This window comes from Heliangelus exortis, chromosome 2 (genome assembly GCF_036169615.1).
Source record: "Heliangelus exortis chromosome 2, bHelExo1.hap1, whole genome shotgun sequence".
Taxonomy (NCBI): domain Eukaryota; kingdom Metazoa; phylum Chordata; class Aves; order Apodiformes; family Trochilidae; genus Heliangelus; species Heliangelus exortis.
The window spans coordinates 150,430,615-150,458,134 of NC_092423.1; the positions used below are offsets into that span (position 1 = coordinate 150,430,615).

At 51.2% G+C, this 27,520-nt stretch overlaps 2 protein-coding genes and 1 long non-coding RNA gene across 7 annotated transcripts in view; all 3 read left to right on the forward strand.

Moving 5' to 3' along the window:
- The window catches only part of LOC139793604 (1-phosphatidylinositol 4,5-bisphosphate phosphodiesterase gamma-1-like), a 29,270-nt gene extending 26,358 nt beyond the window's left edge, over window positions 1-2,912 (forward strand). For both annotated transcript variants that reach the window (XM_071738532.1, XM_071738531.1), the window contains 5 exons: window positions 412-526; window positions 729-890; window positions 1,550-1,642; window positions 1,733-1,913; window positions 1,993-2,912. In XM_071738532.1, coding sequence (XP_071594633.1) covers window positions 412-526; window positions 729-890; window positions 1,550-1,642; window positions 1,733-1,913; window positions 1,993-2,044 — 603 coding nt within the window. In that variant the 3' untranslated portion in view covers window positions 2,045-2,912. The remainder of the gene's footprint in view (window positions 1-411; window positions 527-728; window positions 891-1,549; window positions 1,643-1,732; window positions 1,914-1,992) is intronic.
- Window positions 2,913-5,223: 2,311 nt separating this feature from the next.
- LOC139793605 (ubiquitin carboxyl-terminal hydrolase CYLD-like) lies at window positions 5,224-26,013 on the forward strand. 4 transcript variants are annotated; one of them, XM_071738535.1, is made up of 15 exons: window positions 5,224-5,314; window positions 9,032-9,504; window positions 10,859-11,140; window positions 12,122-12,191; window positions 13,001-13,221; window positions 15,710-15,863; window positions 17,316-17,454; window positions 18,096-18,206; window positions 19,424-19,515; window positions 20,759-20,825; window positions 22,022-22,154; window positions 22,454-22,562; window positions 22,718-22,836; window positions 24,307-24,526; window positions 25,178-26,013. In XM_071738535.1, exons 2-15 carry the CDS (start codon window positions 9,043-9,045, stop codon window positions 25,360-25,362), a joined length of 2,364 nt encoding a protein of 787 aa, XP_071594636.1. In that variant the 5' UTR covers window positions 5,224-5,314; window positions 9,032-9,042; the 3' UTR covers window positions 25,363-26,013. The 4 variants fall into 4 exon arrangements, with proteins under 4 accessions (XP_071594636.1, XP_071594635.1, XP_071594638.1 ...); XM_071738534.1 differs by lacking the exon at window positions 5,224-5,314 and having other exon boundaries at window positions 8,822-9,504; XM_071738537.1 differs by lacking the exons at window positions 5,224-5,314; window positions 24,307-24,526 and having other exon boundaries at window positions 8,822-9,504; window positions 25,178-25,360.
- On the forward strand, window positions 22,843-24,300 carry LOC139793606 (uncharacterized). Its single transcript, XR_011724663.1, has 3 exons — window positions 22,843-23,549; window positions 23,595-24,020; window positions 24,158-24,300. It is a non-coding gene; the product is annotated as an uncharacterized lncRNA (long non-coding RNA).
- Window positions 26,014-27,520: the final 1,507 nt, after the last annotated feature.

Here is a 27,520-nt window from a genome sequence, read left to right on the forward strand (position 1 = left end):
CATGAACCCAACAAAGGTTTTTTTTTAACTCATTTGGTGGCTGTGGCTAAAATAAAGCTCAAACCTGCCCAAAGTCATCAATAAGGTGTGGTGTGGCTAATTCTGGACACAAAGCTTTTGGCAAGATCAAAACACCCTGAATTTTTTTTACAGTGAGGGTGGTGAGACACAGGCCCAGGTTGCCCCAAAGAGATGGGAGATGTCCCATCCCTCGAAGCATCCTCTGACCAACCTGATCTTAGAGTTGAAGATTTCCCTTCTCCCTGCAGAGGGTGGGACTAGGTGGTCTTCAGAAGTCCCTTTTCCACCCAAACCCTTTTTTGATTCTATAACAACCAAGCCATGGGGTTGGCCTGAAGAGTCCTTCTTCATCTGATGTAGCCAGACCTCACCTTCCTCTTCCTCCTGCAGATCCTTGGTGCCCGGCACCTACCCAAGAATGGGAGGAGCATCGTGTGCCCCTTCGTGGAGGTGGAGGTGTGTGGTTCTGAGTATGACAACAGCAAGAACAAGACAGATGTTGTAGGTGAGGGTCCACCTGGGTGACATTCCCACCCAGCCCTGGGGACAACCCGAACAGTGCCCTTCGGGGTCCTCTTGCACGTGTGGGTGGTGGGCACGGGATTTTTTGGAGGACTGAAGAGGACAAGCATCTCTCAGCAAGGTGTTGGTGCCATGATGGTGATGTCCATGCAGTCCAGACCCTCCTCTCTCTCCTCACCCTCTAGCTGACAACGGCTTCAACCCTGTCTGGCTCTTCAAGCAGTTTGTTTTTGACATCAACAACCCCGAGTTTGCCTTCCTCCGCTTCGTGGTCTACGAGGAGGACATGTTCAGTGACCCCAACTTCTTGGCACAAGCCACCTTCCCTGTCAAGGGCCTCAAAACAGGTATGATCTCTCCATCCACACCATCCTCCTCCTCATCATCATCATGGGGTGGTTTGGGTTGGGAGGGACCTTTCAGTATCATCTAGACCAATCGCCTTGCAGTCATCATCATCATCATCATCATCATCAGGGGATGGGTTGGGTTGGGAGGGATCTTTCAATATCATCTAGACCAATCACCTTGCAATCATCATCATCATCATCATCATCATCATGGGGTAGTTTGGGTTGGGAGGGACCTTTCAATATCATCTAGAGCAATCACCTTGCAGTCATCATCATCATCATCAGGGGATGGGTTGGGTTGGGAGGGACCTTTCAATATCATGTAGACCAACCACCTTGCAGTCATCATCATCATCATCATCATCGTCATCAGGGGATGGCTTGGATTTGGAGGGACCTTTCAATATCATCTAGACCAATCACCTTGCAACCATCATCATCAGGGGATGAGTTGGGTTGGGAGGGACCTTTCAATATCATGTAGACCAACCACCTTGCAACCATCATCATCATCAGGGGATGGTTTGGGTTGGGAGTGACCTTTCACCATCTTGCAACCATCATCATCATCATCATCTCCTGGAGTATCTGGCCATGATGAGGAGCTTGGGCCTTGCCATGGGGCTGAGCTCTTCTCATGGTGTTGTCTCCAGGCTACCGCTCGGTGCCTTTGAAGAACAGCTACACCGAGGACCTGGAGCTCGCCGCTCTCCTCATCCACATTGAGATCATCAACGCCAAGGCAGGTGGCCCGGCCCAACCTCAGTTTGGGGGTTGTCCCCGTCACCCTCGGGTTGTTCTTTCCACCTCACCAACCTCGATGTTGGAACAGGAAGAAGATGAGGAGAACCTCTACTCGTCCATCCAACAGCTCCGGGACCGCGCCAGCGAACTCTCCAGCCAAGTCTCCAGCTACGAGCGCGCCAACGGCTGCGACTCCCGCTACCAGCAACGCTTGGATGAGTTGAGGGCAGCCCAGGAGAGGCTCCTGGAGCTCACTGAAGTCCGCAACCGCAAGTGAGTGTCCCCTCCTGGTGGCTTCAGGAGGTCCCTTTCAGGTTGGGGTCCTGAAGCCCACCCACCTTCTCCCCAACAGGTTGATGGAGAAGAAGAAGAGGGACCGGCAGATGGTCACCAAACGCAGCTGAGATGGAGGGACACCAACTTGGAGATCCTCCCCCCCAGTGCCACCTCTTCTCCTGAGGGCTGGGTGACAAATCTGGGGACAAAAGAGGACTCTGGGGAGCTCTGCCTGTGACGTTTCTCCACGTGGGGAGAGGTCTGGGGGGGTGGGATGCTCTTGAGGTCGATCCCAGGCACCTCCAGCTTCACCCACCCCCCCCCGTGTCCCCTGGGACTTGTGGCCCTGTCCTTGTCCCCACAGGGTGGCCACCACAGCTCCCCTTCACCCATGTCCCACCACCCCGGGGTGGGAACAGGGGAACAGAGCCCCGCAACCGATGGGGAAACTGAGGCACAGGAAAGGTCTCCAGTATCCAGCCAGCCCAGGATGGGGCAGGACCAGCCACCTCCATCCTGGGGACAGGACCAGCTGGCAGTGAGGCACCAGGATGGGGACACAGGGGACACTTTTGGGGGGGGGTTAGGGGGACATTTTGCCCCCCCCTCCCTGCTATAAATATCTGTATTTTCTTCTTTTATCCAGCGTGTACATACGGCAGGGGAGGAGGTGGGGAGAGGGGAGGGGGGTTCTGTACCAACCACAGTATTAGGGCATGAGGGGGACCCCAAAAAAATGTCCAGAGATGCTCCTAGGGTGAGGAGAAAGGAGCAGAGGACCAGGTCTGGAGAGGGTGGTCGGTGACAAAGTGCCCTGAGCAGGCACGGGGCAGGTAGAAGGCAATGAGGTGGCCCCAGGTGGGGGACACACAGGGGTGTCCCTGAGGTGACACCAAACCTTGAGAAAGGGGATTGTAAAGCCAAGGATGGTGGTGGTGCTCAGTGGGGTGGTGGTTGGGGACATCTCGGGGTGTCCCCTGGGGTCCCCAGCAGAGTTGGGATGGGGTGGGGGGGGAGGTCTGTGTATTCTTTGTATGAAAAATAAATCTATTTAGCCAATATTTATACCCCCTTGCCGTGGCCTGGTGTCCCCTCCCCTGCTCTGCCCCCAGTGACGATGTCCCCAGGGTGGGTGATGTCCCCACAGGCTCGGTGGATCTTGGTCCCTGTGTCCCATCCCAAGAGGGGTGGGGACACCTGGGGACACCTGGGTGATGTGGTTGTGGGGTGGGAGGTGTGTGCTGCAGAGGGCAGGGACACCTGGAGAAGGGACAAGGGACACAGGGCCAGGGGACACAGGTGACAAGGCAAAGGATCAGGGGGACACAGAGGTGTGGGGGTGCAGGGACAATGGGTACAGGAGTGGGGGGATGCAGGACACAGGGACATAGGGACACGTGGCCACTGGGACAGAGGGATATGGGGACACAGGGCTATGGGGACATGGGACATAGGGATATGGGGACACCTGGTCATTCGGACAGAGAGCTCTGGGGACACAGGGCTATGGGGACATAGGGACATGGGGACACATGGCCATTGGGACAGAGAGCTCTGGGGACAGAGGGACATGGGGACATAGGGATATGGGGACACAGGACACAGGGCCATGGGGACACCTGGCCATTGGGACAGAGAGTTCTGGGGACATAGGGATATGGGGACACATGGCAACTGGGACAGAGAGCTCTGGGGAAACAGGGATATAGGGACATGGGGACATAGGGACATGGGGACACATGGCCATTGGGACAGAGAGCTCTGGGGACACAGGGATACAGGGACATGGGACACAGGGACATGGGGACACATGGCAATTGGGACAGAGAGCTCTGTGGACACAGGGATATGGGGACATGGGACATAGGGACATGGGGACATGGGACACAGGGCCATGGGGACACAGGATCATGGGGTTATGAGGACACAGGGCTGTTGGACATGGGGGGACACATGAGACACAGGGACAGAAACCTTGGAGACAGAGGGCCATGAGGACACGTGGGACACCTGGTCATGGGGACACAGGGACACAGTCATGGGGACATGGGGCTCTGGGGACACAGACTGTGGGGATGCAGGGACATGGGGTTATGGGGACACAGGTGACAAGACACAGGATCAGGGGGACACAGGGGTGCGGGGGTGCAGGGACAATGGACACAGCAGGGGGGGGATGCAGGACACAGGGACACAGGGCCATGGGGACAGAGGGCCATGGGGACAGGGGGATATGGGGACACATGGGACACAGGGACAGAGGGCCATGAGGACACAAAGGACATGGGGTTATGGGACACAGGGGACACAGGGACAGAGGGCCATGGGGACACCTGGGACACAGGGACAGAAGTCTTGGGGACAGGGGGCCATGGGGACACACAGGACATGAGGTCATGGGACATAGGGCCATGGGGACACATGGGACACAGGGGACTCGTGGGACACAGAGCCATGGGGACAGAGGGCCATGGTGACAGGGGGATATGGGGACACATGGGACTTATGGGACAGAAGCCTTGGGGACGCATGGGACACAGGGGACATGGGGACACAGGGACACAGGGACACAGGGCCATGGGGATGCATGGGACACAGGGACAGAAGCCTTGGGGACAGGGGGCCATGGGGACACATAGGACATGAGGTCATGGGACACAGGGCCATGGGGACACATGGGACACAGGGGACTCGTGGGACACAGAGCCATGGGGACAGAGGACCAGGGTGACAGGGGGATATGGGGACACATGGGACTTATGGGACAGAAGCCTTGGGGACACATGGGACACAGGGGACATGGGGACACAGGGACACAGGGACACAGGGCCATGGGGATGCATGGGACACAGGGACAGAAGCCTTGGGGACAGGGGGCCATGGGGACACATAGGACATGAGGTCATGGGACACAGGGCCATGGGGACACATGGGACACAGGGGACTCGTGGGACACAGAGCCATGGGGACAGAGGACCAGGGTGACAGGGGGATATGGGGACACATGGGACTTATGGGACAGAAGCCTTGGGGACACATGGGACACAGGGGACATGGGGACACAGGGGACACAGGGACACAGGGCCATGGGGACGCATGGGACACAGGGACAGAAGCCTTGGGGACGGGGGGAATGGGGACAGAGGGCCATGGTGACAAAAGGGACACAGGGACAGAAGCCTTGGTGACAGGGGACACGAGACCACGTGACGCGCGGCCATGAGACCCAGCCCAGAGGGGGCGGAGCCTCGCTGCCTCCAGCCCCCGCCTCCTCCGCGCTGATTGGCTGCTCGGCTCCCCTCCTCCTCTCCTCATTGGCTGCCATGCCGGGGCGGGAAGCGGGGCGGGCCGGAAGTGGCGGCGTCGTTCGGGGACCGCGCTCAGCGGCCGCCCCTGAGGTGAGAGGCGGTGAGGAAGGGGGGAGAAGGGAGGGAAGGAAGGAAAGGAAGGAAAGGAAGGAGCCGGGGGGGCTTCCTTGGGATCCCAACCCCTTCCCCACTGTCTCTCCTCCCCTCCCAGCCCGGCTTTCCCTATCCCTGGCATCCCCATCCCCCTAAAGGGCCTTCTCAGCCCCGTGGTTACCTCAGGGACAGGGCCCCTGCAGAGCTTTCACCTCACAAACAGTGAGGAAAACGGCTGCTTCTGGGATTTTGGTGAGGGAAAGAGCTTGTTTTGGGGTTTTGGTGAGGGAAAGGGCTGCTTCTGGGGTTTTGGTGAGGAAAAGTGCTTGTTTGGGGGTTTTTGTGAGGGAAAGTGTTTGGTTTGGGTTTTGATGAGGAAAAGTGCTGCTTCTGGGGTTTTGGTGAGGAAAAGTGCTTGTTTTGGGGTTTTGGTGAGGGAAAGGGCTGTTTCTGGGGTTTTGATGAGGAAAAAGGCTTTTATTGGGGTTTTGGTGAGGGAAAGGGCTTGGTTTTGGGTTTTGGTGAATAAAAAGTGCTTGTTTTGGGGTTCTGGGAAGGGAAAGGGCTGCTTCTTGGGTTTTGGTGAGGAAAAGTTCTTGGTTTTGGGTTTTGGTGAGGAAAAGTACTTGTTTTGGGTTTTTTGTGAGGAAAAGTGCTGTTTCTTGGGGTTTGGTGAGGAAAAGTGCTTATTTTGGGGTTTTTTTGAGGAAAAGTGCTGCTTCTTGTCTTCTGAATGAGGAATATATTTTATTCTGTTTTACTCTTCTGGTAGGATTTAAAGCAGAGTGGGGCTGATTGTATTCCTGGTGGAGAGAAGACTTAAAAAAACAAACCCAAATCCAAACAGTAAAATAAAGCTGAGGGCTTGAAAAAGGGAAGCTTGACTAAGAGAGGGTGAGACACACCCACAGGTTATTCTTGAATAAAAATCCCAGAATTTCAGGCTTGACAAAACTTCAGTCACCTTCCTGCCTGCCAAGGTGAAAAAATAAAGAGCTGAAAGGAGATTTCTCCTTTCCATGATGAGCCCAAACATCAGGAAAGCTCCAGGATCTGATCATGCAGCAGTTGTTGGAGGGTTTTGGGTTTGTTTTTCAACACAAACAGTGATTTATCTTTTCCTAATCTTTAAAAAAAATGAGCTCTCTTGGTATTAAAGCATCATTGCTCAGGACTGCTGCTCTCCTCTTTGCAGAGGAAAATTTTTCTTCAAGTTCAGCCTCCATTTTCCTCCCAAGCCACCTGTTTATATTTTCAGGTTTATATTTTCAGCCAACTTCACTCTTCCTGTCACAATTCTCTGAGTGTTTTTCTACTTCCCCTCATTGCATCTCCTCAGTTCCTCCTCTCTCCACTTCAAACTTCTCAGAAACTTTACTGCACTGCCCAGAGTGGATAAATCTTTCATATTTTTTTCATTTCTTGATGTTCTCCTGAAAAACTCATTTCCTCAGTGTTAGCCAGGTTGGGCCAACGAGTTCTGTTGTGTGCAGGAAGAGGTTTATATGTTCCACACACTCTTTTCCTCTCTTCCTCTCTTCCTCTCTTCCTCTTCCCCTCCTCTTCCTCTCTTCCTCTTCCCCTCCTCTTCCCCTCCTCTTCCCCTCCTCTTCCCCTCCTCCTCCCCTCCTCCTCCCCTCCTCCTCCCCTCCTCCTCCCCTCCTCCTCCCCTCCTCCTCCCCTCCTCCTCCCCTCCTCCTCCCCTCCTCCTCCCCTCCTCCTCCCCTCCTCCTCCCCTCCTCCTCCCCTCCTCCTCCCCTCCTCCTCCCCTCCTCCCCTCCTCCTCCCCTTTTCCCCTTTTCCCCTTTTCCCCTTTTCCCCTTTTCCCCTTTTCCCCTTTTCCCCTTTTCCCCTTTTCCCCTTTTCCCCTTTTCCCCTTTTCCCCTTTTCCCCTTTTCCTCCTTCTTTTCTTTCTTCCTATTTTATTTTATTTTTATTTTATTTTTATTTTTTTGTAGCATAAAGGCTGGGTCCTGGCACTGTGTGGTACCCTTAGAAGTGAGATTCAGAGAGGTAAAATGCAAGAAAACTGAATTTAACAAGAATTTAGCTAGAAAATCAGTGACAAAAGTGCACTTCGGATTCAAGATATTTGGGTTTCATTTAATATGTTTTTTTTGGAAGACGATGGAATGGTTTGGGGTGGAAGGGACCTTAAAGCTCTTCCAGTTCCAACCCCCCTGCATGGGCAGGGACACCTCCCACCAGCCCAGGTTGCTCCAAGCCCCATCCAGCCTGGGCTGAGACACTGCCAGGGATGGGGCAGCCACAACTTCCTTGGGCAACCTGTGCCAGGGTCTCACCACCCTCAAATTAAAGAATTTCTTCCTCGTGTCCAACCTAAATCTCTCCTCTTCAAGTTTTAACCCATTTCCCTTGTCCTCTCCCTACCCCCCCATGTTCAAAGCCCTCCCCCAGCTTTCTTGGAGCCCCTTCAGATATTGGGAGGTTGCTCTGAGCTCACCTGGGAGCCTCCTCTTCTCCAGGCTGAACAACCCCAATCCCTCAGCCTGGCTTCCCAGGGAGCTGCTCCAACCCTCTGAGCATTTCAGTGGCTCCTCTGGACATGTCCCAGGAATTCTATGAACATATCCCAGGAATTCTATGTCCTTCTGATCCTGGGGACTCCAGAACTGGACAGAGTGGTGACCATAAAGTGATGTTCTTCAGCTCCTCAGCATGGTAACACAGTGCTTTGAACATTAATTTTGCTTTAACACATCAAAGAGCTCCAGTTGCAGAGGAGAACTCCCGAACTCCCTTTTTAGGATTAACTTTAAACACCTTTGCAAGTTTTACTCCTGTGAGGAAGTGTGAAAGGAAAGCAGGAGCTGGAATTTAATGGGGCCCTTCTGGCTCTGCAGCTCTGGAGAGAACAGGACAGACGAGGAGCTGCTGGGTGCAGCTTCCTCCTGGGTGGCTTTAGGAGAAAAGACAGAACCTGATGTGTCCCACAGCAACCTGGGAAACCTTGCTTGGGTAGAATTTTTTTCTTTTTTCACCATGAGGGTGGCCAAACACTGAGGGAACAGGGAAGCTTTGGGATCTTGGTTGTTGGAGGTGCTCCAACCTCAGCTGGGTGAGGCTGTGAGAATGTGCTTTGAGGTCGGGGTTGGGCTCAGGGCTTCTGCTGACCTGAATTCCTCCAAGCTCCTGAGGAATCCTGCATAATTCTGGTGAGACCACACCTGGAAGACTGGATCCTGGCTCCCCAGTTCAGGAGAGACTGGGATCTACTGGAGAGAGTCCAAGGGAGAGCTATGAGGATGGTGAAGGGACCTGAGCATTTTTCCTGTGAAGAAAGAGTGAGAGCCCTGGGGCTGTTCAGCCTGGAGAAAAGAGGGGATCTGCTGAATGTCCATCAGTATCTGAGGGGTGGGGGGCAAGAGGAAGGGGTTCATCACTTTTTGGGGGTGCCCAGAGATAGGACAAGGAAGAATGGGTTGAAACTTGAACATGGGAAGTTCCACCTCAACATGAGGAGAAATTTCTTTGCTCTGAGAGTGAGGGAGCCCTGGCTGCCCAGAGAGGTTGTGGAGTCTCCTTCTTTGGTGGCTTCCAAACCCCACCTGGATGAATTCCTGTGTGTGTCCTGCCCTGGATAATCCTTCTTTTTGTCAGGAGGCTTGGACTCTGCTCTCTCCAAGTCCCTTCCAACCCCTCTCACTCCATGAACTCTTCGCTGATGTGACTTTCTCCTTCCACACAACCCAGGTTGCGTGACCATGACCAACCCCCTGCCTCCTCCTGGGGATGAAAACTGCTACTACATCCTAACAGAAGACTGTGCCTATGGCAGCAAGTACTTCCCAGCAGGAAACATGTGCTTCTGCAGTGAGAGAAGTTACCTCCAAAACTTCACCGAGGACCACAGCCTCCCTGCTTGCTTCCTGAAGGTCGCCGTGCTGGACGACGGCTCCGTCATCACCGTCAACGTGGGGAGCCTGCAGCCTGTGCCCCGGGAGATGGTCTCCTTCCTCCTGGCTGTCAGCAGCCCCAATGAACGTTTGAACTCTTTTTTGGAGAGGTTGAGTCTTGAAGCAGCTCTGGGGGCTGTCCCGGGGCAGAGGGTGATGGTGGAGGTGGAAGGGAAGCGTTTCCCCGGGATCATCCGCTACGTCGGGAGCCTCGGCAGAAAGGCGGCGGCGGCCGCGCTGTCACCCGTCTTCTTTGGGGTGGAGTTGCAGGTAAAGGCACCAAGGGACACAGGGACATGGTCATGGGGACACAGGGACACAGTTATGGGGACATGGGTCTCTGGGGACACATGGCTGTGGAGACACAGAGCTATGGGGACACAGGGATGTGGGACACAAGACCATGGATCATGGGGACACAGGGCTGTTGGACATGGGGAACAGGGTCATGGGGACACAGGGACACAGTTATGGGGACACGGGGCTCTGGGGACACATGGCTGTGGACACAGAGCTATGGGGACATGGGACACAAGGCCATGGGGACACGGGGACATGGGATCATGAGGACAGAGGGCTGTTGGGCATGGGGAACAGGGTCATGGGGACACAGTGACACAGCCATGGGGACATGGGGCTCTGGGGACACATGGCTGTGGAGACACAGAGCTATGGGGACACGGGGACATGGGGACACGGGGATGTGGGACACAAGGCCATGGATCATGGGGACACAGGGCTGTTGGACATGGTGGACAGGGTCATGGGGACACAGAGACAGTTATGGGGACACAGCGACACAGTCATGGGGACATGGGGCTCTGGGGACATACAGCTGTGGAGACATGGGGACGTGGGGACATGGGGACGTGGGATACAGGGCCATGGAGACACATGGGATCATGAAGACACAGGGCTGTTGGACATGGGGGACACAGTCATGGGGACACAGGGCTGTGGAGACACAGAGCTATGGGGACAGGGGGACATGGGGATGTGGGACACAAAGCCATGGAGACACATGGGATCATGAAGACACAGGGCTGTTGGACATGGGGGACACAGTCATGGGGACACAGTGACACAGTCATGGTGACATGGGCTGGACACAGGCTGTGGGGATGCAGGGACATGAGGCCATGAGGAAACAGGGCTATTGAACATGGGGGACACAGTCATGGGGACACAGGGACACAGTCATGGGGACACAGGGCTATTGGGGGCACACAGCTGGGGGGATATAGAGCTGTGGGGATGTAGAGACACAGGGACCATGGGGACAGAGGGGTAGGAGGATACAATGGACACGGGGACACATGGGACTCTGGGGACACATGGGACTTAGGGCCATGGGGACATATGGAACATAGGGACAGAGGGTTATGGGGACACAGGGCTGTGGGGACAGATTGGAGGTAAAGTGACCAAGAAAGTTAAATCACATATTCTATTTTTATTTTTATTTTATTCTTTATTTTTGTTGGTGGTGGTATCATTATTATTATTATTATTATTATTATTATTATTATTATTATTATTGTCATTGTCATTGTCATTTATTATTATTATTATCATTATTATTAATTTTTTGTGTGTGTAAATCAATTTTTTGGCACCTTTTCAGGGTGAGGGTGAAAACAGAGGGCGCAGCGACGGGTCGTACCACGGTGCTGAGTATTTCAAGTGCAAACAGAACTGTGGGGTCTTCCTGCCCTTTAGCAGGCTCCAGTTTATCCCCCTGCAGGATGAGGAGTGTGGAAACCAGAAGGCAAAACTGGAGATGGAAGAGGGGGTTCCTGTGAAAGTGGGAGATGCAGTCAGCTTCTACGTGGACGAGGTCCTCACAAAAGGAGTTGCCATGGCAGTGTACAGGGAGGGAAACCAATGGTTTGTTAAAGTTTGTCCAGTAAGAGCCATCTCACTGCTTTTTCTTGGGTTTTGGAGGGGGCTGGTGTTTTGTTTTTTTTTTCCAAAACTACATTCTGGTGGGGCATCTTCAACTGGAAGGGTGATTAAACACTGGACTAAGCTGCCCAGGGAGCTGCTTTCAAACCATCCCTGGGGGTTTGAAAGATCATAGCATGGCTGAGGTTGGAAGGGACCTTAGAGATCATCTACTCCAACCATGGGCAGGGACACCTCTCATCCAGCCCAGGTTGCTCAAGGCCTCATCCAACCTGGTCCTGAACACTTCCAGGGCAGCCACAACTTCTCTGGGCAACCTGTTGCAGAGTCTCACCACCCTCATACTAAAGAACTTCCTAAGATCCAGTCTAAACCTCTTCTCCTTCAGTTTAAATCCATTTCCCTTTGTCCTGTTGCTGAACACTCTTATGAAAAGTCCCTCTCCAGCCTTCAGGGATTGGAAAGCAGCTCTAAGGTTCCTTCAGTTTTGTCTTTTTCAGGCTCAGCAATCCCAGCTCTTTCAGCCTCTCCTTGTAGCAGAGGTGCTCCAGCCTCTGGATCACCTTTGTGGCTTTCCTCTGGATTCATTCCAACAGATCTGTGTCCTTCCTATGGTGGGGACACCAGAACTGGACACAGTACTTGAGGTGGGGTCTCACAAGTGCAGAGTAGAGGAGGAGAATCACCTCTCTTGATCTGCTGGCCACAATTCTCTTGATGTGGTGCTTGGGAACATTGTTTATGCACTGGGCTTGGTAGAATTAGGTTCATGGTTGGTAGGGTGAGGTTAATGGTTGGTAGAGTTAAGTTATGGTTGGACTTGGTGGTCTTGAAGGTCTTTTCCAACCAGAATGATTCTGTGATAACTGAGAAGGGGGAGGGACATGAGGTGAGATGCAAACTTTTTGTTAAAAGATTTGTATCCCAAGAACCCCCTCTGTCTGACAAAGCATTTGGCTGATTGATTCTTCCCTCCGTTCAGGAAGAAGAAGGAACCACTGACATTTTCAGAGAAATCCCTATGGACTCAGTTGTGAAGGAAAGCTTGCAAAGTAAGTTACCATCAGATGCATCTCCCCTCTGATTACCTTCCTGGGGGTTTAGCATTTATTTCTTCTCTGCAGGCTACTGATGAGCTCAAAGTCCCCCCCCCCCAGAACAAAAAGCTCCAGTTAATCCCAGCTTAACTGATCAGGAGGGAGAGAAGGTCTATGGAAAAGTCTCAAGTTCTGGGCATAATTTGTTGAGCAGCTAAAGCTGAGTCCACCCATTTGTCAAGAGGAAGTTTAGCAAGTCTGATTGCAGTGGAGAAGTATTTTCTAGGGGAGAAGGCACCACAGGTTAAAGAGTCTTTTTAAGAGATGGAGCAGGAGCCTCATCCTGATGTCAGACAAGCTCAAGAAAGCAAAGATGCCAGCAGCAGTGCTGTGAGTCATTGGACAAGACAAGAAATTAGTAGAATCTCTCTTTTTGTCATCTAAAGAGACTATGCAGTGGCCAGCCTGAAGGGAGCCATCATTAGACTCCTCACTCAGCTGATTCACCTCACTCAAGACACAAGAAGAATTAGGAAATAACCCCCCTGCTGCTGTTTCACCACTCCAAAAACAGCTCTGTCAAGGGTCAGATGAGCTCCAAGGCTGGAGTCCACAGCCTTGAGCAGGAAAACAAGGAGTAGGATCATCCCTTTTCAGCCTGTTTGACCAGCTTGGCCATATCACTGGGGAATTACACCTTGTGTCACTGCTCTTCAGCTTCTTCATGCTTTGTAATTCCAAAATCCTTGGATGAGATCCAGAGGTATCCATCATCAGGTGTTGCCTTCCTACCTCACCTGGCATTTTTTTTTTGCCCACTTTAGGTTTGTTTTCACCCTTTGAGTCCGACGTGGGCTTGGGACACCCAAACCAACTGCAGCAAGAGCTGAGTGAGAGCACTGAGGAGTGTGAAGGTGGGAATTCCTCCCTGGAAGTGAACTCCATGGTCCAAATCACTTTGGACAAGGGAAACCAAGTTTCAGGAATCATCCGCTGGTTGGGATACCTGCCCCAAATCAAGCACAAAATGGCAGGAGTTGAGCTGGTAAGGAGCCAAACAAAACCATTTCTTGATATGCAATTGTGCAGACTGATCTAGTTGAAGATATTTCCCTATTTATGGAAGGGGGGTGGGATCAAAGACCTTTAAAGGTCTTTTCCAACCCAACCCATTCCATGATTCTGTGACCACAGCAGGGAGGTCTTGGTCGCTCTTCTCTTTGAAGACTTTCAGCTTGTGCATGTCTTGCAGCCTCTGGCATGTCAGAGTGACAACTGGGGGGACAAGGACATGTTGGGGAGGAGAACCTGCAGAGTGATGATGAGGGTTGGTTTGGTCTCTTCTGGAGCCACATTGGAATGTGGGAAAGGAATAATAATAATGGAAATAATAAAGGAATAATAATAATGAATCCTACAAGTGGCATCAGTGGATTCAAAGCATAACCAGAAGAAACTAAAACAGTCAGCAAAAGGGAGCCAGACTTGGAGATTTTAGGCATATAATCATGGAATGGGTTGGACTGGGAGGGACCTTAAAGCTCATCCAGTCCCAACCCCCCTCCATGCCCAGGGACACCTCCCACCTGCCCAGGTTGCTCCAAGCCCCACCCACCCTGGGCTGAGACACTTCCAGGGAGGGGAAAGCCACAGCTTCTCAGGGCAGCATGAGCTAGGGTCTTACCACCCTCACAGCAAAGTATTTCTTCCTAATATTTGATCTAAATCTCCCCTCTTTCAGCTTAAAACTGTTCCCCTTCATCCCAGCCCTCCAGGCCCTTATCCCAAGTCCCTCCTCATCTTTCTGGAAGCTCTTTCAGGCACTGGAAGTGGCTCTAAGGTCTCCCCAGAGCCTTTTACAGGCTGAACAACCTCAACTCTCAGCCTGTTTCTATACCAAAGGTGCTGCAGCCTCTGGGTCATCTCTGTGTCCTCCTCTGGACTCATTCCAGGAGCTCCATATCCATGTTGGGGATTCCAGAACCGGACCCAGCACTGCAGAGGAGGTGTCCCCAGAATGGGGCAGAGTGGGACAATCCCTTTGCTCTCTTGGTCACACTGCTGGTGATGCAGCCCAAGACTTGTTTGCTTTCTGGGCTTCCAGAGCACATTGCCAGCTCCTCTTGAGCTTCTCCTCCCCCAGCATTCTCCAAGTCCTTCTCCTCAGGGATATTTCTCCCTCCATTCTCCACTCATCCCCCAGATCTGCTCGGAATTGCCTCTCCGTAGGCGCAGGACCTCGCACCTGGATGCGAAATGGCCGTATGGGGGGGGGGTGGGGAGTTGCACCTCATTCCTGGGAAACCTGAGGAATTCCTTGTTATTCCTCACTGCTCTTATGAGGGGAAGGCTGTGGATGTGGTCTACCTGGACTTCAGCAAGGCCTTTGACACCGTCTCGCACAGCATTCTCCTGAAAAAGCTGTCAGCCCACAACTTGGACAGGAGCACCCTGTGCTGGGTTAGGAACTGCCTGGAGGGCCGGGCCCAGAGAGTGGTGCTGAACGGTGCTGATCCAGTTGGCGGCCGCTCACCAGTGGTGTCCCCCAGGGATCAGTGTTGGGCCCAGTTCTGTTTAATATCTTTATTGATGATTTAGATGAGGGGATTGAGTCCATCATCAGCAAATTTACAGATTACACCAAGCTGGGGGGGAGTGTGGATCAGCTGGAAGGCAGGAGGGCTCTGCAGAGGGACCTGGACAGACTGGAGAGTTGGGCTGATTCCAACGAGATGAGGTTCAACATTCCAAGTGCCGGGTCCTGCACTTTGGCCACAACAACCCCATGGGGAGCTCCAGGCTGGGCACAGAGTGGCTGAGAGCAGCCAGGCAGAAAGGGACCTGGGAGTCTGGATTGCCCGGAAGCTGAACATGAGCCAGCAGTGTGCCCAGGTGGCCAAGAAGGCCAATGGCATCCTGGGCTGGATCAGGAACAGCGTGGCCAGCAGGTCCAGGGAAGGGATTCTGCCCCTGTGCTCAGCCCTGGGGAGGCCACAGCTTGAGTCCTGTGTCCAGTTCTGGGCCCCTCAGCTCAGGAAGGAGATTGAGGTGCTGGAGCAGGTCCAGAGAAGAGCAAGGAGGCTGGGAAGGGATCCAGCACAAGTCCTGTGAGGAAGGGCTGAGGGAGCTGGGGGTGTTGAGGCTGGAGAAGAGGAGGCTCAGGGGAGACCTCATCACTCTCTCCAACTCCCTGAAAGGAGGTTGGAGCCAGGGGGGGTTGGGCTCTTTTCCCAGGCAACTCTCAGCAAGACAAGAGGGCACAAGAGGTCTCAAGTTGTGCCAGGGGAGGTTTAGGTTGGACATTAGAAAGAATTTCTTGATAGAGAGGGTGATGAGGCATTGGAATGGGCTGCCCAGGGAAGGGGTGGATTCTCCATCCCTGGAGATATTTCAAAAGAGCCTGGATGTGGCACTCAGTGCCATGGGCTGGGAACTGCAGTGAGAGTGGATCAAGGGTTGGACTTGATGATCTCTGAGGTCCCTTCCAACCCAGCCAATTCTATGATTCTGTGATTCTATGATTCTTTTCCCAGGATGAAGATAAAGGGGTGACTGCTGGGGAATGGTTGGGCAAATACTACTTCCACTGTGCTCCCAAGCGTGGGCTCTTCGTGAAGCTGCAGTCCTGCCAGCCCGACATTCGCTTCCAGCGTGTGCCTGACGGCCACCTGGGCCTCGTGGATTATGGTAAATTCCCCAGGGAGAGGGAAAGAGAGGGCTGTGGTGGGACAAGGCATGGCATGGAGAAGCCTCGTGTGCCTTGTCTTTCATCAGAGGTTTAAAGTTCTTCACTTGGAGTGCTCCAAAAAGATGCCAGTTTGAAGGATGCTGAGGTTGCTGTGATGGTTTCTTAGGGAACCATGGGTTGGAAAGAACCTTTGGAGGTCATGTAGTCCAACCCCTGTCATGAGCTGGGACATCTTCAGCTAGACCAGGTTGCTCAAAGCCCAGTCCAACATAACCTGGGATGTTTCCAGTGATGGGGCATTTTCTGTCTCTCTGGGCAACCTGGGACAGTGATTTGGGGGCTGACCTGCTGGAGAGCAGTGTAGGTGAAAGAGACCTGGGGGTCCTGGTAGACAAGAAGATGCCCATGAGCCAGCAATGTGCCCTTGTGGCCAAGAAGGCCAATGGCATCCTGGGGTGCATTAGAAAGGGGGTGGTTAGTAGGTCAAGAGAGGTTCTCCTCCCCCTCTATTCTGCATTGGTGAGGCCGCACCTGGAGTATTGTGTCCAGTTCTGGGCCCCTCAGTTCAAGAAGGACAGGGAAGTGCTTGAAAGAGTCCAGCGCAGAGCTACTGAGATGATTAAGGGAGTGGAACATCTCCCTTATGAGGAAAGGCTGAGGGAGCTGGGTCTCTTTAGTTTGGAGAAAAGGAGACTGAGGGGTGACCTCATCAATGTTTTCAAATATGTAAGGGGTGAGTGTCAGGGAGATGGAGTTAGGCTTTTCTCAGTGGTGACCAGTGATAGGACAAGGGGTAATGGGTGTAAATTGGAGCATAGGAGGTTCAAGTTGAATATCAGAAAAAATTTTTTTACTGTAAGGGTGACGGAGCCCTGGAACAGGCTGCCCAGGGGGGTTGTGGAGTCTCCTTCACTGGAGACATTCAAAACCCACCTGGACACGTTCCTAGGGGATGTACTCTAGGGGGCCCTGCTCTGGCAGGGGGGGTTGGACTAGATGATCTTTCGAGGTCCCTTCCAACCCCTAGGATTCTATGATTCTATGATTCTATGATTCTATGATTTAGCACCCTCAGTGTGAAAAATTTCTTCCCAACCTTTCCAACCTTTCCTCTGAATCTCCCCTCTTTCAGTTTAAAACCATCATCCTTTGTCCTGTCACTACAAGCTCTGCTAAAAAGTCCATCCCTGGTTTTTTTTGGTTTTTCAGCCCCCTTTAAATATTCCTCTGGTGAGGAAGAGATGGATTTGGGTTTGTCTCCATTTCCAGGAAATGAAGTGCTAAAGAGACAAATCTCCATCCCAGGATGGTTGAATCCCAGCAGGAGCAGCACAGAAGAGTGAGGTGCTGCCCTCTGAGCAGAGCAGAGCTCTGTGGCATCAGCCAAGGGAAGAGGTGAGTCAGATGAGAAGGGAATCTAAAGAGAGTTCTTTCTGTTGCTTCACTTGCAGGAGAGCAAGAAGGTCTTCTCCAGGCTCCAGAAAGTTTTCCTCCCCTCAGGAATGAAGCAGCAGTGCAGGTTCTGCAAGGGAGGATGAAGGGGATCCAAGGCCACTGTAATTCCTGCTATATAGATGTAGCCCTCTTCAGGTAAGAACCTCCTTGGGTGGTGCTGTTTCACTAAACAAGTCCTTTTTTTTAAATTGGGCAGAGCTCTAAAATGCAGCACATCCCTGGAGATCCAAATTGGCTGGAAATTTATCCAGTCTAGAGCTGTGTGGAGACTCAGCCTCTATGCTTGCTACTTTTTTCATCTCCTTCCTAATCTGGTAGGGTCTCAGGCTCTGAAATACCCCTCCTGAGTAGCTCAGGTACCCCTGTGTCTGTCCATGCAGGGTGGTGAGAGATCAGAGTCCTCTGGACTTGGACCACGTTGACTCTGGAGGGTAATGGCTGGAAAATTTTCCAAGAAAGCACCCAGAGGAGATCCCTGCTTCACTGTGCAGAGCTGTTTGGAGAGGAAAAGACTCCAAAGTGCCTCACTCCATGAGCAGTTTTGGCTGCAAAGTATGAGATTTCATTCTCTCTGAGCTGTTGCCTTGCTTCCTACCAGTGTTTATTAAACCTGATGTGGTTTTATCTCACTTTGGACACGTGCTGTCACTCACCTTTCTGTAACTGCATGCATGGAGTGTTGAAAATAAAAGCCACCAGCTGTCACCAGGCACAAAAGGTTTGGTTCTGTTGCTCCAAAGCCACCAGACTTAAACCTCTCACACTCTTCTTCACAGCCTCTTCTCCTGTACATCCGTGGTGGACTCCATGCTCTTCAAGCCCTTCCCACTCTGTAACAGGAATGTTCAGAGCATTCTACGGGATGAGATTGTTAATCCACTCCGGAAGTGAGTATGGGATGTGGGAATCCTTGGGCAACCTTGTCCAGATGAGAGGCAGGAAAGCTGGGGGAGGGCTTCTGACACAGGTGTGTAGTGAGAGGACAAGGGGAAATGGTTGAAAACTTGAAGAGGGGAGATTCAGGTTGGAGATTAGGAAGAAATTCTTTAATTTGAGGGTGGTGAGAACAGGTTGCCCAAGGAAGTTGTGGCTGCCCCATCCCTGGAAGTGTCTCAGGCCAGGTTGGATGGGGCTTGGAGCAACCTGATTTAGTGGGAGTCCCTGCCCATGCAGGAGCTTTAAGGATGATCTTTAAGGTTTCTTCCAGCCCAAACCATTCTATGATTCTAAGATCCCTTCCCATGGCAGGGAGGTTGGAGCAAATGATCTCTCCCTTCCAACCTAAGTCATTCCATGGTTCTGTGAACCCTGGAAATCATACACCTACCTTCCCCCCTTCTCTGCTGCCTGCCAGATGGTACCTCTCACTGGAAGCTTTCTCCTGCCAGGTGCATCCAGAGGTCTTCATATTGGGATCCTCTTCCAGTTTTTCCTTTCCCTGGGTTGTTAAGACTTTCACAACTCTTGCTGTGTGTTCATGAGCATCTCCTGCTCAGAAGGAACCTTATGAGCTGCCCTCCTCAGTGAAAGGGAGAAATGGGGGGGGTTCTTGGGGTTCAGACCTCTGCTGAAGCAAACACTGGAGTTGATTTTAGCACAAGACAGATGTGGGGCTGTTGGAGCAGTTCTGGAGGAGGCCAGAAAAATGATCAGAGGGCTGGAGCAGCTCTGCTATGAAGAAAAGTTGAGAAAATTGGGGTTATTCAGCTTGGAGAGGAGAAGGCTCCAGGTTGACCTTAGAGCAGCCTTTCAGCACTTGAGGGGGGCTCATAAGAAAGATGGGGACAGACTTTATGAAGGTCCTGTTGGAACAGGACAAAGGGTGATGGTTTTAAACTGAAAGATGGGAGATTCAGCCCAGATGCCAGGAGGAGTTTTTAGGTGAAACACTGAGCCAGGTTGCCCAGAGAGGTGGTAGAAGCCTCATCCCTGGAAACGTTCCAGTTCAGGGTTGGGCAGGGCTCTGAGCAACCTGATCCAAGTGTTCCTGCTCACGGAAGGATGGGACTAGATCTTCAAAAGTCCCTTCCAATCCCAAACCAAGCAATGATTCCACATTTTAAACACTCTGGAGAGATCACCTGCAGCTACTTCTTGTTTCTAGGAATGGTTTTGTCCGGGCTGGGAGTGTGATGCACCTCAGGGAGCAGCTGACTGAAAAGGGAGAGTGTTCAAGCTTTACCAATGCTGAGAAAGGTAATTTGCTCTCTGGGACCTACCCTGGGCTGCTTCACTCTGCACCACCACCTCTCTGAGGCTGACAGCTTAATTGGACCCTTCTCCCAGGCACAGGTGTGGATCTGCCTGCTGGGCTGTTCTTTTATGTGAAAACACAAGTGGTGAAAATACTTGCAGCTTTTAAAAACTCTCTCTGGGCTTTTCAACTGATTTTTTTTTTTTCCTGAAATCTGAACAGGAATTGCTCAGTCCCTATTGCCAGGAGGGGATAGGAAGATTTCCTTGACCTTTTTACAAGTCCATCCCTGATTGAATCCAGCTTGATTTATCATTTTATCAAGATCATCTTGTCTTTGAGGGCTGCTAAGCTGAGGTTCCTCAAAAGGTCTGGTTAAAATAAGACAGAAACCACCTACAAGGTGACATCTCTACATCCACATGTAGGAAGACCCTGTGTAGTTTACAACAAGGAAATGTATTGCAACCAGACATCACTGGAACTACCTCTAAGTATCTGGATAGTAAACAAGTGGTTTCTGTTCCTCCAGTAAACAGCACTTGTCTTTTGGACTGCTGAATATTTATTTTAGCCAGGGGTGGTTTTACCTGTCCAGTTTCTTGAATTTCCATAGATATCCCTCATTTTATTTTGAGTTTATGCTTTTGTATAACTGTCCATTAAGGTCTCAGAGACAGTGTGTGGTGGTTCAGCTTCTCAGAGTGCAACACCTGAGGGCTGGTTTGCTTTTTTCACTGTTATCCAAGGATTTAAGCACTAACCAAGTGCTGCCAGTTTCTAGCCCAACCTTGCCTGGAGTAAAGGAGGAAATTCCAGGTTCATGAAATGCTGGCTTGTGGTTATCTGGTAGTTTGGGGCCTTCTGTATGTGGTGGGGCAAGGGCAGCCTTTCCAAAATCATAAAATGGGTTGGAAGGGACCTTAAAAATCATTCAGCTCCAACCCCCCTGCATGGTCAGGGACACCTCCCACTAGATCAGGTTGCTCCAAGCCCCATCCAACATGACCTGAGACACTTCCAGGAAGGGGGAAGCCACAACTTCCTTGGGCAACCTGTTCCAGCATCTCACCACCCTCAAATTAAAGAATTTCTTCCTAATCTCCAACCTAAATCTCCCCTTTTGTCCTCTCCCAACACCCCTGTGTCAAAAACCTTTCCCCAGCTTCCTTGTAGACCCCCTTCAGATATTGGAAAGTCACCTGCCTGGTGTGCTGTCACTCATTTTTTCCTCTGACTTTCCAGATCCTGAGGAGTTCCTCAATCTCATCATGCACCAGATCCTGGGAATAGAGCCACTCTTGAGGCTGCAGTAAGTTTCCATATCCAAGTGATACAATTTTCCCAATTTACTCATTAATTATCCCCATCACCAGCACCGGGTGTTCCTTGCAGCCTTTCAGCAAGGCTTTAGAGGCTCAGCTTGGTGAGCTTGTCCAGGGAAAGACACTTCTAAAACCTCCAGGGTGGTGCCACCACCTTCAGAAAATGATGATGATGATGAAATCCTTGTTTCATCCTTTGAGAGAACCACCACGTTGAGAAATTCAGAGTCCAACTTCAGCACAGAGTCGGGGCAGCTTCTGGATGGGGTTTTGGGAAGTGTCCAGGTTTGTCAAGCTGGCTCAGGTCCTGGAGCCTCTCAAAAAAGGCTGTCCCAGTTTTTTGGTCATGGGTTTATTTTGTTTTTTTTTTAGTTTGGTTTTGGGTTTTTTCAGGACTCTAAAAAAAAAAAAAAAAAAAGAGGATGAGAGGCTGAAGGAAGCCAAAAATAACTGTGCTGCTGGGGGAGCACAGAAGGGGGATTGTTCAGTTTCTGTGCTGCTTTGTTGAGATGTCAGTCAAGGGGTGGATGGTGGAGTACTCAGAAAGGAGGAGCACAAAGACAACTCTGTGCTGCAGCTCCCCTGCAGAGGGTCATCTGAAGGAAATCCTTCCTCTGCTTGGCACAGGGGATGCACAGGGGTTCTGGGAGATCTGCACCCAACTTGCTGGGTTTTGCTCTCTGGTTTTTGGATGTGCAGTCAGAAACAGAGCTTTCAGCTGAGGAGGAGTTTGCTGATTGTGCTGTGGAGCAGTTGGAATCATAAAATTTTCAGGGTTGGAAGGGACCTTTAAAATCATCTCATTCCAACCCCACTGCCATGGGCAGGGACAACTCCCACTGGATCAGGGTTGCTCAGAGCCATGTCCAGCATGGCCTTAAATTGATTTAATGGAATTAAAAGAAAAATGAAGCATCTTCTCATATTTATATTGATGAAGGGAGATGAAGCTTTGCTCCCAGGAGCAGAACATGGTGGGGGGATAATGAGACTGAAGATGGTGCTTGTATCTTCTCATAACATGAATTTTGTATTTTTTGGATGGAAAAAGTGCTTTAGGTCAATGTCACACCGAGCAGGTGCAAAAAAAAAAAAAAATATTCCAGGACAAAACTACTACGTTCTCTGGAAGCTCAGATGTTTGTGGCACCACCTAAACAAGCCCCATGACCACTCCTTGCAGGTCAGGAGGCCAGAAGGAGCAGGACTGTTACTGTTACCAGATATTTATGGACAAACAGGAGGATCTGGTGGTTCCTGATGTGCAGCAGTTAGTGGAACGCTCCTTCCTCTCCTCTGATCTGAAGCTAGTGGAGGTGAGCCCAGCTACCTTCTGCCTAAGCTGCTACCTCCTGCCTTTTCCTTGCTTCCTCCAACATTCCAGTGAGTCTGTGGTGGGTCTAGGATGTCACATGTAATCCTGCAAAGCAGGAGGATACAGCCAGAGGAGAGGGAGGTCTTGGGGAATGTTGGGAAGAGGGCATTGCTTTCCCTGTTGCCATTTTGTCTCGTGAAGAACCAAAGCAGAAAACCTTTACTCCCAGTGCTGATGTGGAAAGAAGTCTGGAACTTGGTTTCTTCTCCCAAGGTAACTCTTTTACCTTTCTTTTCCCAGATCCCATCTTGCTTCATTATCCAAATGCCACGTTTTGGGAAGGAATATAAAATGTTCAGCAAAATCATTCCTTCTTTGGAGCTGGATATAACGGATCTGCTGCTTGACAGTAAGTCCTTGGGCAGTGGTCAAGCTGCCACCTGGGTCTGTGAGCAACCCGGGCTGTCACGAGCAGTTGTTGTGGTGTGATTCTTCTTCCCTGGACCCCAGTTCTTTCAGGATGAGATCTGGAAGAAGAAAAATCTCCTCTCACCCCTCTTGCAGGTCCCAGGGAGTGCTGCGTGTGCGGTGATGTCGCCAGCCTGGAGTGTTCTCAGTGCTTCAGAGACAAAGTTTTTGCAGCCACGGGCCTCAAGCAGTTCTGCAGCTCCTGCTCCAGACAGGTGCTTGTGAAAAATCTGCCTTGCTGGCTGATTTAACCCTCCCCCCCAAAAAAAATTTCTTGTGTTTGCCCTGCAGCTGTTCAGGAGGGACATAGGGAGGTCCCTTTCTGACCTGTGTTGAGCTGGGTCAGGTGGAGCCAAAATAAGGACAGGCTGAGTGTTGGTGCCTCTGTGTTGTCTCCTCCTACAGCTTTCTGGTCTTGCTTGAAGGGGAGCAGACTCCCATCTCTGGTACTTTGTCTAGTTCTGGAGTTTCCAACACAAGAAGGACTTGGAGCTGGTCCAAGAGAGGGCCACAAAGATGTTTAGAGGGCTGGACCACCTCTCCTACAAAGGCAGGCTAAGAGAGTTGGGGTTGTTCAGCCTCGGGGAAGAGGAGTCTCCAGGAAGAACTTGGTGCACCTTCCAGTCCCTGAAGGGGCTTCAGAAAAGCTGGGGAGGGACTTGTGACAAGGACACAGGGATGGGACAAGGGATGGGACAAGGGAGGACACTTTTAAGCTCCAAGAGGGGAGACTGAGATGAGACCTTAGGAAGAAATTCTTTGCTGTGAGGATGGTGGTGAGACCCTGGACCAGGATGCCCTGAGAAGGTGTGGATGCCCCATCCCTGGAAATGTTGAAGGCCCAGGTTGGATGGGGCTTGGAGCAACCTGGGCTGGTGGGAGATGTCCCTGCCCATGGTAGAGTGGTTGGAACTGGATGATCTTTAAGGTTCCTTCCAACCCAACCCATTCCATGACTCTTATGTCCTTTAAGGTCCCTTCCAACCCAACCCAACCCATTCCATGATTCTATGGCCTTTAAGGTCCCTTCCAATCCATTCCATGATTCTATGACCTTTAATGTCCCTCCCAACCCAACCGAACCCAACCCAACCCAGCCCAACCCAGCCCAACCCAACCCATTCCATGATTCTATGACCTTTAAGGTCCCTCCCAACCCATTCCATGATTCTATATCCTTTAATGTCCAACCCAACCCGTTCCATGATTCTATGGCCTTTAAGGTCCCTTCCAACCCAACCCAACCCATTCCATGATTCTGTGTCCATTAAGGTCCCTCCCAACCCAACCCAACCCATTCCATGATTCTGTATCCTTTAATGTCCAACCCAACCCATTCCATGATTCTATGTCCTTTAAGGTCCCTTCCAACCCATTCCATGATTCTATGGCCTTTAAGGTCCCTTCCAACCCAACCCATTCCATTATTCTGTGTCCATTAACGTCCCTCCCAACCCAACCCATTCCATGATTCTATGTCCTTTAAGGTCCCTCCCAACCCAACCCAACCCTTTCCATGATTCTACAGCCTTTAAGGTCCCTCCCAACCCATTCCGTGATTCTCTGACCACAACTCAGATCAGTGGGGGATAAATTTGGGGGTCTGACCCTCGCACACTCCTCTTTCCACCAGGCCAGGCTCAGCTCTGCCCACTCACTGGTTCCACTCCATCCTCTCTCCTCAGGTTCATTCCCACCACTGCCGCAGATCCCACAATCCCACCAAGCTCCACATCCCAGAAGATTTCCACACCCGGAGCCCTCCTGGCAGCCAACGGGTCCCACGTGAGAAGATGGAGCTCTTTGCAGTGCTCTGCATTGAGACCAGTCACTATGTCTCCTTTGTGAGATATGGCCCTGGGAAGGAGCACTGGATGTTCTTTGACAGCATGGCAGACAGGCATGGTGAGGACACAGCTTTGGTGGGCAGCTTGAGAGGGTCTGCAACACTCTGGAGTGCAGGCACTGATCAATCCAGCTTTTCCTCTGGAGTCTCCTTCATGATTTAGGTTCTCTCTGGACCCCCTTTCCAACAGTGACCATTTAAGCAGACCCCACAGAAGAGTCTGTCCATGCCAAGCATGTCTGAGTTCCTCTTAGAGCTTTCATCTTATGGCTGTGTTCAAAAGAGGGACAAGAGGAAACAGCCTCAAAATTGCTCCAGGGGGAGGTTTAGATTGGATATTGGGAACAATTTTTTTTTAACCTAAAGGGTTTCAGACCCTGGCAGAGGGCAGTGATGGAGTCACCATCCTTGAAGGAATTTAAAACATGTGAAGTTGTGGTGCTGAGGGCCATGGTTTAGTGGTGAACTTGACAGTGCTGGGTTAATGGTTGGACTTGATGATCTTAAAGAGTCTTTTCCAACCAAAACAATTCCCTGATTCTCAAGCCAGCAGGGACTGGCTGCCCTGTGGGTGAGGACTCTTCTCCTGTCCTTCCCAATTTCTCCTTGGCCTCCAGATCCCTCAAGACATTATTATTAACTATTGAGTGTGATGGTGCCTTCTCCAGTTGCTCTTGGGACCTACTTTGGACTTCTTCTTTCTGGGCTAGGTGATGAAAATGGCTTCAACATTCCCATGGTAACCCTGTGCCCTGAAGTTGCCAAATACCTGGATTTGCCCCTCTCTGTGCTGGCTCTGGAGCAACCTCGGGACATGGATGGAGTGGCCAAACGCCTCTTCTGTGATGCCTACATGTACCTGTACCAGAGCAAGAAGATGGCACTTTACAAATGATGCTGTCTTGGGATGGTGCCACAAGAGCAGCAAAGACACCAGAAACGTGAGCTTGGATCAACCTTCCAGCTCAGAACCAGTGAAAGCAGCTGAGTCCTGGTACAACAAGCTTGCACTTCTGTTTTTCTTATTTTTTCCAGGGTCTGGACACATCAGCCTGCCTGGGTTTGTTAAATCCTGTCCCTGGCTTCCTGCAGACCTGGATTCTGAATTATTTACAAACTCTTTTTCATTTCTCACCTTCCCTTTCCCCAGGCAGCTCTGCTCTACCTCAAGATTTCCACCCCCCTCACCCTACCAGCTCTTCCCCAAAAAGCTGAAGGCCCAGCAGCTCATCAGAACAGAAGCACTTTTCCTCAGGTTTGCCAAGAGCAGGAGATGCCCCAAACATCATCCTTGCTTTGGGAGGATGAGGTTGTGAGGTCCACATCCTGACATGGACCCTGAGGAGTGACAGAACCAGGAGGTACAACCTGCAGTGATGTGCTGAGGGTGATGGGATGAAGCCTGGGATGTGGCCCCACACCTCAAAGCTGGATCCTTGAACTGTCTGCACTTCCAAACTCTGGCACTTTCATCACCCACCATCCCTTATTTTCAACCACCTTGAGCTGCAAATGCACTTTAAAAAAAAATCCAGATTTTGTTAAATCCTGTCCCTGGCCTGATCAAGTGATAGTTTGTACTTCTTGCAGACCTGGATTCTAAATTATTTACAAATTCATTTTCATTTCTCACCTTCCCTTTCCCCAGGCAGCTCTGCTCTACCTCAAGAGTTCCACCCCCCCAAAACATCCTTCTTTCCCTACCAGCTCTTCCCCAAAAAGCTGAAGGCCCAGCAGCTCATCAAAACATAAACACATCCTCAGGTTTGCCAAGAGCAGGAGATGCCCCAAACATCATCCTTGCTTTGGGAGGATGAGGTTGTGAAGTCCACATCCTGACATGGACCCTGAGGAGTGACAGAACCAGGAGGTACAACCTGCAGTGATGTGCTGAGGGTGATGGCTCTGCATGAAGCCTGGGATGTGACCCCACAAAGCTGGATCAAAGCTGGATCCTTGAATTGTCTGCACTTCCAAACTCTGGCACTTTCATCACCCACCATCCCTTATTTTCAGCCACCTTGAGCTGCAAATATGCTTTACAAAAAAGTCCAGATTTTTGCTAAAAACAAAACTGGAAGGAAGATAGAGCAGAGGAACAGCGTGTGAGCTATTTATGGTGTCCTCTTTTTTTTTTTTTTTCTCTTTTCTTCTTCCAAAGTCTGCACTATTGCTCCATGATTGGGTGTTTTAACCTCACTTCTAGCACTTACTCTCCCACCTTTGCACCTGTGGCAGACAATTAGCAGAATTCCAAAGGCAAAAATGGAAAAAGAGGAGCACTTTTGGATTTTCCTTCCTGACTGCAGCAAGGACAGGGGTCCCTGGGTGGGAACTGGTATTCCTTAAATGAAATAAATTTGCAAACCTGGGGGGTTCTTTGCCCAGAAGTGGGTTGCCCAGATTCCAGGTTGCACTGAGAGGGCACCAAAACCTTGAGGGACTCATCCAGGAGCTCCAAATTTTATCACCCTCCAGCTCATTTTCCCTCTCCAATGCAGGGTGCAGTGATTGTAGCTTCAGATCAGTCTTGTTGGCTTGGACCCCACCCTGGGTGTGGTTTAGGATCCTTTTTTCCAGGGTTGTGACTCTTAACTGAGACCTCAACACCTTGGTGGCCCTCAACAGCTTCTGGTGTGTCCTTAATTTCTGAATGTGGTGGCTACAGAGGACAGGAGGTGTGTAATGAACCCAGATTATTAACTCATATTTGATATTTTGAGGGTGCTGCCCCCCTTTTCAGCTTCCAGCTGGCACTGATGAGCATTTGGGAACATCAGGACCAAGCTGACCACGAGGCAGCCACGTGTCCTTGTGGCAGAGAAGTGAACAAGGTCCTGGACTGCAGTTTAAGTGTAGTTTAAGGAGAGGATGGACAAGGGCAAGGGAGTGAGACCACTCCCTGCAGTGCTGGGCCCAGTTCTGGGGTCCCAAACACAAGAAGGATGTGGAACTGTTGGGAGTGAGTCCAGAGGAGGCCAAAAAGATGGTCAGAAGGTTGGAGCAGCTCTGCTCTGGAGCCAGGCTGAGAGACTTGGGAGAAGGCTCTGGGG

Bases quoted from the DNA above. Each gene is read 5' to 3' on its own strand.
- LOC139793605 (XM_071738535.1), top strand. From the start codon at position 9,043: ATGACCAACCCCCTGCCTCCTCCTGGGGATGAAAACTGCTACTACATC. The intron at 20,826-22,021 runs GTAAGTTTCCAT...CACTCCTTGCAG, and splicing joins GAGCCACTCTTGAGGCTGCA to GTCAGGAGGCCAGAAGGAGC. The intron at 22,563-22,717 runs GTAAGTCCTTGG...CCCCTCTTGCAG, and splicing joins AACGGATCTGCTGCTTGACA to GTCCCAGGGAGTGCTGCGTG.